General features: G+C 44.6%; 2 protein-coding genes and 1 long non-coding RNA gene across 3 annotated transcripts; 1 reads left to right on the forward strand and 2 right to left on the reverse strand.

Annotated features, from left to right (window-relative positions):
- Window positions 1-909: 909 nt before the first annotated feature.
- On the reverse strand, window positions 910-2,445 carry si:ch211-284e13.9 (uncharacterized protein LOC566600 homolog). The gene is made up of 3 exons (XM_067257594.1): window positions 2,340-2,445; window positions 2,064-2,115; window positions 910-1,885 (listed from the first exon to the last, which is right to left on the reverse strand). Exons 2-3 carry the CDS (start codon window positions 2,100-2,102, stop codon window positions 1,403-1,405), a joined length of 522 nt encoding a protein of 173 aa, XP_067113695.1. The 5' UTR covers window positions 2,103-2,115; window positions 2,340-2,445; the 3' UTR covers window positions 910-1,402.
- A 464-nt stretch (window positions 2,446-2,909) lies between these two features.
- LOC136963526 (uncharacterized) lies at window positions 2,910-4,084 on the reverse strand. Its single transcript, XR_010878991.1, has 3 exons — window positions 3,985-4,084; window positions 3,708-3,759; window positions 2,910-3,529 (listed from the first exon to the last, which is right to left on the reverse strand). It is a non-coding gene; the product is annotated as an uncharacterized lncRNA (long non-coding RNA).
- A 578-nt stretch (window positions 4,085-4,662) lies between these two features.
- Window positions 4,663-8,330, forward strand: hsd20b2 (hydroxysteroid (20-beta) dehydrogenase 2). The gene is made up of 11 exons (XM_067257493.1): window positions 4,663-4,941; window positions 5,822-5,868; window positions 5,964-6,039; window positions 6,275-6,385; window positions 6,521-6,588; window positions 6,791-6,835; window positions 6,958-6,992; window positions 7,114-7,195; window positions 7,473-7,538; window positions 7,845-7,994; window positions 8,208-8,330. Exons 1-11 carry the CDS (start codon window positions 4,773-4,775, stop codon window positions 8,328-8,330), a joined length of 972 nt encoding a protein of 323 aa, XP_067113594.1. The 5' UTR covers window positions 4,663-4,772.
- The last annotated feature ends 772 nt before the right edge of the window (window positions 8,331-9,102 follow it).

The following is a 9,102-nucleotide window of genomic DNA, read 5'->3' on the forward strand; positions in this document are numbered from 1 at the left end:
GGAGGGGAATAGAAAAGGTTTACTGGGATACCTCCGACGTCCCCAACCCTCCTCACCCCAACAAACATCAGCTGACTTCAGGGAAGATCTTGATTGGACCTGACCTCAGACACCTGGGCAGGTGTATGAAGTATGAAAGTATGAAAGTATGAAGGCTATGTTTAGAAATATCAGAGTGAGGAAACATTGTGGATCCCTTACGACCATGAAAACCTACTGTCAGGGTGTGAGGAGGGGTAGGACCCAAACGCACAAGAGTACACAGCCATACTGAAAACAAAAGGGTTTATTCCAGAAAAAAACCAGGGACACGGATAGGGTACTCACATAGACAGGTAAGGTAATGACAAGACAAAGACTGGACACAAAACAGAAACCTAAATACACGGAACCAAACGACACACAGGTGGACACAATGACGCTAACGAGAACGAGACACAGGTGAAGACAATGACAGGGAAACACTAGGACAGGGCAAAACCAAAAACAGGGGGGCACGGCTGTGGCCGTGACACCTACAAATACAGGGCTACTGCAGTGTCAATTACATTAAAATAGGCCTAGTTATATTAGAACGATTCAGGCTGTGGTGAAACAGACCAATGGGCCAACATGCTTACTGGCAGGGGTACTGGTTCAAGCCTGTCGATGAGGTTAGAAGTCGGTCGCTGGTTTATAGTGTGCCAGCTTTAAGAGGTTTGTTGCAGACTCAGATGCCAGTATTGAGGCCTGCTCCGTAAATAGAGTGCTTGTTAAACAGCCTAGGAGCTCAATGGAAAACCCCTGATTATGAATGCCTATGACCTCTCAGCAGCTTACAGAGGGAGCACACACACACACTAACCCTAAACACAAAAATCTCCTCTTTGAGTATTAGTAGACAAATGAAGTGATCTTGACACCCTCCTCATCAAACCAAACACTTCTCTTGAAGATACTTTTTATTAAGAATTCATAGTCCACCAAGAAATTAAAGCTCTGGGTGTTCCCATAGTAGTAATCTAGGCTGAGTTGCAGTAAATACCTGGTATTACCTCTGATTAAACGCAGATACTTCAAGCAGGTAATCCTGGAGTTATAAATAGTCCTGGTCAGATCTGAGGTTATTTACAGTATGAGATCCAGCTAAGTATAGACATGGGTCTGGGCCCACTGGGTTAGGAACAAGTTACATGAATTTTAAGTCTTCATCAAAGACCAGTTTCATTTAAAGAGACAAAGACAGAGAGAGATGTCAAAGAACAACTGAAATAGACTTTTAATAAATCTTTTTTTCTGCTATGATTTTCTAAAACAAAGAAAGTATGCTACTGTTTATAATGTAAAAAGTACTGATTTCAGTATGATTACAAAAAATCGCATCAAAATTTTGGCTATGTTCTGCACTAAGCTCCTGCTTGCTCTAATCTTGGAGTGTCTGGCTATTGTCAACAATAGTACATTCATCAAGTGACGGAATCTCACTCATCCGATTTAAAAGACGAAACAGACCCAACTGCCTCCTCACAATAAAAATGCCATCGCATCTCTCCTTCAGGCAGCGGAAGCAGAAACTCTTTCCGCATTGTGGGCAGACGATGTTGGGGCAGCCCAGCCCGGTGTGTGTGAGGAGGGCCTTGCATCCAGGACAGGCCCTGAAGAATGGGCAGCCGTTGACGGATCTGCTTTGATTCCTGATTACCTCGGAGGAGAGCAGGGCAGCACGGAGGGCGCAGTCAGGGCGGGGGCACACCCCAGATCCCGCCTGGCCAGTCCACTCTCTCCTGCAGGCCCAGCAGAACTGGTACACACGCCTCATAAAGGGCGAGCAGCTACGGCAAACGGCCAGCTGACCGCTCACCTTCCGAGCTCCTGTGTTCTTACAGCGCGGGCACGTCAGTGGTGGCTGGAGGGGGTGGGGGTGAGGGGGGATACCGTCCATGTAAAAAATACGACACATTTTACATGACATTTTATTCATTCAGCGAGCGTGTTTGTCCAAAGAGACGCGCAAATAGTGAAATAAAGAGTAGCCTATAGGCTACAGTGTGAAATCGAGGAACAGAAGTGCAAAGTTCTCTCACCTGCGGAGAGGCAGCGAAATCTGCTGAGGACTGACTCATGTGTCTGCTGGAGCTGAAAACATTAAGAAACAATGTTCATGAAACAAGAGGAACACGATTGTGTTTCATGGCTCAGTTGAACATAGAGCCGAATACAGTGCCTTAATTTACAGCAGTAACTGATCCATGGTAGCCTATTATTCTCTAAATGTTTAATTTGACTTGAACATTTTACCAACATCCCAGATTCTGACACACATTGAAGTTATCCTAGGTCTGATCTAACTGTTAGTTTACCTTTTTATAATTATATTCAGAAATTCCACTTCTCTCGATCCAATATCCGATTTTCTGTGCTCTTATTTACGTGTCACAACAGGGGAATCCCAGATTATAATTCTACTTTTACTTTTAATTTAGTTTCTGGAGACGTCTCCAGCTCCCTCTAGCGTTGCAGAGAAGCAACAACCATCTGCCACCGCAGCGTCAAAGACAAGCGGCCCAAGTATCATTTACTGTTCGTTCATTACTTTTTGATATCGTTGTGGAACCAACAGTTTGTAGAACAATGCCGTTTCGGCACACTATTTACAAACACTCGGACATGTATCTCAAGACTCAAGCACGCACTTTATCTCTGCCTGTGGTTGTTGATGTCGAATGTGGCTGAAAATGTTTCTAAAATGTTTTTTTACAGTAGAGATCTATAAGTAGGCCTATAGACACGGGTCTGGGCCCACTGGGTTAATAGTTAGGCTATACATTCATTTAAAGTTTTCATCAAGGGTCAGGGACGTTTAAAGAGACAAAGACAGAGACACTGAAGAACAACTAAAACAATATTTTAATAAATATATTTTTTTCCCGTGATTTTCTCTAACAAAGAAAGGTATACTACTGATTAATAGTTTTTGTAAAAGTACTGATGTCAGGATGACAAAAAATATTCACATCAAAAGTCACTACTGTTCAACACCGGGCCCTATACTCCCGAGTCCCTAATCTATGATCGTATGACTATTATCCACAATAGTACATGTATAATGTGACGGAACCTCTAACACATCTATATCATCATCATTAAAATCATCATCATCATCACTATCATCATCATAATCATAATCACATTCCGTCTTCAGGCAGCGGAAGCAGAAACTCTTTTCGCATTGTGGGCATTCGATGTTGGGGCAGCCGTCTCCGGTGTGTGTGAGGAGGGCCGTGCATCCAGGACAGGCCCTGAAGAATGGGCAGCCGTTGACGGAGCTGCTTTGATTCCTGATTACCTCGGAGGAGAGCAGGGCAGCACGGAGGGCGCAGTCAGGGCGGGGGCACACCCCAGATCCCGCCTGGCCAGTCCACTCTCTCCTGCAGGCCCAGCAGAACTGGTACACACGCCTCATAAAGGGCGAGCAGCTACGGCAAACGGCCAGCTGACCGCTCACCTTCCGAGCTCCTGTGTTCTTACAGCGCGGGCACGTCAGTGGTGGCTGGAGGGGGTGGGGGTGAGGGGGGATACCGTCCATGTAAAAAATACGACACATTTTACATGACATTTTATTCATTCAGCGAGCGTGTTTGTCCAAAGAGACGCGCAAATAGTGAAATAAAGAGTAGCCTATAGGCTACAGTGTGAAATCGAGGAACAGAAGTGCAAAGTTCTCTCACCTGCGGAGAGGCAGCGAAATCTGCTGAGGACTGACTCATGTGTCTGCTGGAGCTGAAAACAATCAAGAAACAATGTTCATGAAACAACAGGAACACGATTGTGTTTCATGGCTCAGTTGAACATAGAGCCGAATACAGTGCCTTAATTTACAGCAGTAACTGATCCATGGTAGCCTATTATTCTCTAAATGTTTAATTTGACTTGAACATTTTACCAACATCCCAGATTCTGACACACATTGAAGTTATCCTAGGTCTGATCTAACTGTTAGTTTACCTTTTTATAATTATATTCAGAAATTCCACTTCTCTCGATCCAATATCCAATTTTCTGTGCTCTTATTTACGTGTCACAACAGGGGAATCCCAGATTATAATTCTACTTTTACTTTTAATTTAGTTTCTGGAGGCGTCTCCAGCTTCCTCTAGCGTTGCAGAGAAGCAACAACCATCTGCCACCGCAGCGTCAAAGACAAGCGGCCCAGGTATCATTTACTGTTCGTTCATTACTTTTTGATAGCGTTGTGGAACCAAAAGTTTGTACACTGAGAACAATGCCGTTTTGCCACACTATTTACAAACACTCTCGGACATTTATCTCAAGATCCACGCACGCACATGCTCTGCCTGTGGTTTTGGATGTCTCACAAGTCGAATGTGGCAAAATAATTATCAGCGGATCGAGGACAACAGTGATAGAATAAAAACACAATGTCACTGTAGTTGAGTCGCACGACGCACGGATTGATAACTCAGACTGACAACTCGGATTAGATTACAGAAGAATGAGAACTGGCCTAAGGTCCTGCGGGTTTGTTTCCATGAAACGAGTTCACTGGCAAACAGTTTTGATGACATTTCAATGAACTGAACAGTTGTAAATAATAACAGAGACGAGAGGCGGGCCGTTATACTGACCAATACACACTAAATACGATTAATGGGCGGCATGTTAGTTGCCTGAACGGTTGCATGTCAAAGTTATGTTAGGGTTCTCATATATAAGACTGAAAGACAATACATATTATGATCCATAGCTTTGTGGTAAAGACATAGGCACAAATAATGACTCATGTATTGGATTCTGTGCTTTTGTGCGGACTTGTTTTCATCGGCGGCCTCTATGTTCTATACTACTTTGTGACATGGTCGTGGAGATGCTGGCGAGGGTTGAGAGCGTACGTGCTTTCAGAAATTTGGCATGTTAATTTAAAAACCTACGGACAATGGGCAGGTAAGGGTCGTTAAGTTACTATATTTTAGACAACGCACTCACACATTTACATTTAGTCATTTAGCAGACGCTCTTATCCAGAGCGACTTACAGTAAGTACAGGGACATTCCCCCGAGGCAAGTAGGGTGAAGTGTCTTAGGGGAATGTCCAAGGACACAACGTCAGTTGGCATGACCGGGAATCGAACTGGCAACCTTCGGATTACTAGCCCGATTCCCTCACCGCTCAGCCACCTGACTCCACACATATAGGCCACATATTACAGTATGTGTGTGTGTGCAATTCTAAATGCATTTTATAATGTTAAGATATTTAAAATGCTTAAGGTTTGGCCCAGTGTTGACAAATTTAACAGCAACAAAAACATATTTTTTGCTATTTGTTTATGTTGAGGAACTAAATGCATAGTTTGAGTTTTTCACTTAAGATGAAGAACTGATATTTTTTATTATTTAATTTAACTTGTCAGCACTTTCAGGCCTACAACTGAATGTGAAATTGGATATAGAAAAATTTGAAAAATGTATTTTGGATCGAAGCTGTTCCACCCTGATCCTATGATGATATGGGCTGTGTGGCAGAACAGGATTTTCCCGGGTACGGTTCCACACAAGTCTTAAACGGGAACGTAGCCTACCTTCTAGTTTATGCATAGCCGTTACACGACTCAGTGACTCAAAGTCGCTGGCAACGTCAACAATTCTAAACAATTGAAAAGTACATAATGATCAAAATGATGATCCTGCCCGGCTTTCTGACAGCGAGGAGGAGGAATGTTCTCTACGTCAAAAGTGACTCTTACATTATTCTTGTCAGGCACAGGTGCAGTTAGGATGATTACACAGGTGTGAAAACGTCACCATTATCTCTTTCATCCAGTTGTCACAGGTGCCACCTCGGGGATCGGTAGAGCTTACGCACATGAAGTGAGTCATTTATATTTCATTTGTAAGTTAGAACATATGCAAGCACGAGTACACAACAAACAGCGGCTGAACCCGAGTCCTCTTGTCTTCTGCAGCTGTCCCGGAGAGGACTGGATATCGTCCTGATCAGTCGCTCCGAAGATAAGCTCCACCTTGTTTCCAAGGAAATTGGTGAGTTTAGAGAGATAAATATATAACTGTATATACAGTTGTATATAACAGAGATCGTCCAAAGTACACACATCACTCAAGTAGAAGTATGATAAGAAGTGTGGGCTCTGACATATTCTTCAGTCATTACTACTACTTGTTTTAGTGTTTTAGTAAAAAAATATGTCAGAATAATAGTGAAGTATGATACCAGAAAAATCGACTTAAGTGCAGTAACGAAGTATGTGTGTTTCAGAGAGTCAGTATGGAAGACAGACCAGAACCATCCAGACAGACTTCACCGAGGGCTCAGCCATCTACCCTGCCATTGCCCGGCAACTGCAGGGCCTGGACATAGGCATTCTGGGTAATTACCAGGGCAACCAACCAACTGGGATCAACCAGGGGTCACAGTGGAGGGCTATGAGAGATGGAGACCTTGAATAAATGTATCATTATTAACATAAACCCCTCTGTGTCTCCCCGCTCTCTGCAATGGCAGTGAACAATGTAGGAATGAACTACACAGGACACTTTGCACTGTTCCTCGAGGTTCCTGACTGTGAACAGGTAGGATCCAAACCCTCCACGCAACCACAGCAACCACAGCAACCACAGCAACCACAGCAACCACAGCAACCACAGCAACCACAGCAACCACAGCAACCACAGCAAGGCTCCTCCAGTTTCTGAAGTGAAACAAAGTTGTTGTTGTTGTTTAGCTGAAGTAAGAAATATTGAATTTCTTTGTTGTTGGTGTATTTGTCCTCAGAGAATCACCCAGGTGGTAAACTGCAACGTCCTCTCTGTGACTCAGGTAAAAGCAGGTCGCCTTGATCAGCATGGGAGAAACGCTTGACGATGATTAACAATGATGATTGATGATGAGGATGATGGTGATGATTGACGATTAATGATGATGATGATGTAATTCTACAGATGACCAGACTGGTTCTTCCTCGCATGGTTGAAAGGTAGGCGACAAGCAAGATGACATCTAAAGATGATATCTAGACATGATATCTAGAGATGACATCCAGATTCTGAGAAATGTGAGCTTCCTGGAAAGACATGTAAGCTTCCTGTTCTTCTCAGGGGGCGTGGTCTGATTATCAACTTGTCGTCGGAGGCAGGTGCACGACCTCAGCCTCTGCTGGCGCTCTACTCCTCTACCAAGGTATGTCCTCTCTCTCTCTCTCTCTCTCTCTCTCTCTCGCTCTCTATTTCTCTCTCTCTCTCTCTCTCTCTCTCTCTCTCTCTCTCTCTCTCTCTCTCTCTCTCTCTCTCTCTCTCTCTCTCTCTCTCTCTCACACACTCTCTCTCTCACTCTCTCTCACTCTCTACTCCTCTCTAGTCCTCTCCCTCTCTCTCTCTCTCTCCCTCCCTCTCCAGACCTCATCTCAGACGCTCCAGGGAAATTGGATAGTCACCTGTTGTACATGTTGTCTCTGCAGACGTTTGTGACGTATTTCTCCAGATGTCTGAATTCAGAATACCAGTCTCGAGGAGTCACTGTTCAGGTATGGAGAAAGAAAACACAAATCTCTTCTTCTGTGTTGTGATGTTGTTCACTGTGTCCATGACTGTGGTTCATGAGGTGGTTCATGACTGTGGTTCATGACTGTGGTTCATGAGGTGGTTCATGACTGTGGTTCATGAGATGGTTCATGACTGTGGTTCATGAGGTGGTTCATGACTGTGGTTCATGACTGTGGTTCATGAGATGGTTCATGACTGTGGTTCATGAGGTGGTTCATGACTGTGGTTCATGAGGTGGTTGATGAGGTGGTTCACAAGGTGGTTCATGTAGTATTTCCTCCCACCAGTGTGTGGCGCCCTTCATGGTGTCCACCAACATGACCCACAACATACCCGTCAATTTCCTGGTGAAGACGGCGTCTGATTTTGCTAGAGAGGCTCTGAACACTGTGGGCTTCTCCTCCTTCACCAGCGGCTGTCTGTCCCATGCTCTGCAGGTCTGTCTGGGACACACACACACACACAGATACACACAGACACACACAGACACAGAGACACACACACAGGCACACACACAGACACACACACACACACCCACACACACAGAGACACACACAGACACACACACAGACACACACACACACTCACTCAGACAGACACACTAAATCTACAATGTGTATGACTGTGGCAGTTTCTCCACCTTCCGACAGAATATAGCCCTCTCCGTTTTACTTCCTGATTGGCTACGACTCTCTTCCTACTGCGTGAGCCGGCTGGAAAACATTCCGGATCCCATGCTGACCAATGAGAGGAGAGCAGGGAAGCAGGACTAGGAAGTCATCGGGTCTGTGAAGAAGAGGAGCTTGGAGCTTCTCCAAAGACAAACACGCCTTTTCTACTGTATATGCATACAGTACATAGAAATATTTACATTTACATTTAGCAGACGCTCTTATCCAGAGCGATTTACAGTAAGTACAGGGACATTCTCCCCGAGTCAAGTAGGGTGAAGTGCCTTGGCCAAGGACACAACGCCAATTTTGCACGGCCGGGGAATCGAACCAGCAACCTTCTGATTACTAGCCTTGACTAGCTGATTCCCTAACCGCTCAGCCACCTTACTCCCACCTGACTCCCAAATACTGAGTTACTGTATGTTATGAGGTGGGTACAGTCCAGTGTTGGGGCATCTGACTGAAGATCAAGAGATTACAGATTCAAACGGTCCTCTATGTGGTTCTGGATGAGAGCGGATGCTTGAATACAATATTACTTTATGACTCATAACCAGGGTCTGGAGCAAGGGTTTAGTTTGTGTGTGTTGGTGTGTGTCAATATTCAAACAACAGCAATGTTTGAGTATTATTATTGTTATGTTACGTTACTTCAACCCCTCAATGTTCCCACCTAATCTACACCCTGGTGCTGGGGTGAAGGAGATTGCGCTTTTGAATGTTTCTGGTCGGACAGGTGTGTATCGATCTGTGTGAGATCAGAGATGTTTATAAATCCTGCCCTTCAGTTTGCTGATGCTGCTCTCAGACAGTTAAACACAGTCTAAACTCTTGTGGATCTGGACCATTTGTAGAGGCCATCGACACAGCA

This window comes from Osmerus mordax, chromosome 19 (assembly GCF_038355195.1).
Source record: "Osmerus mordax isolate fOsmMor3 chromosome 19, fOsmMor3.pri, whole genome shotgun sequence".
NCBI classification, from domain to species: domain Eukaryota; kingdom Metazoa; phylum Chordata; class Actinopteri; order Osmeriformes; family Osmeridae; genus Osmerus; species Osmerus mordax.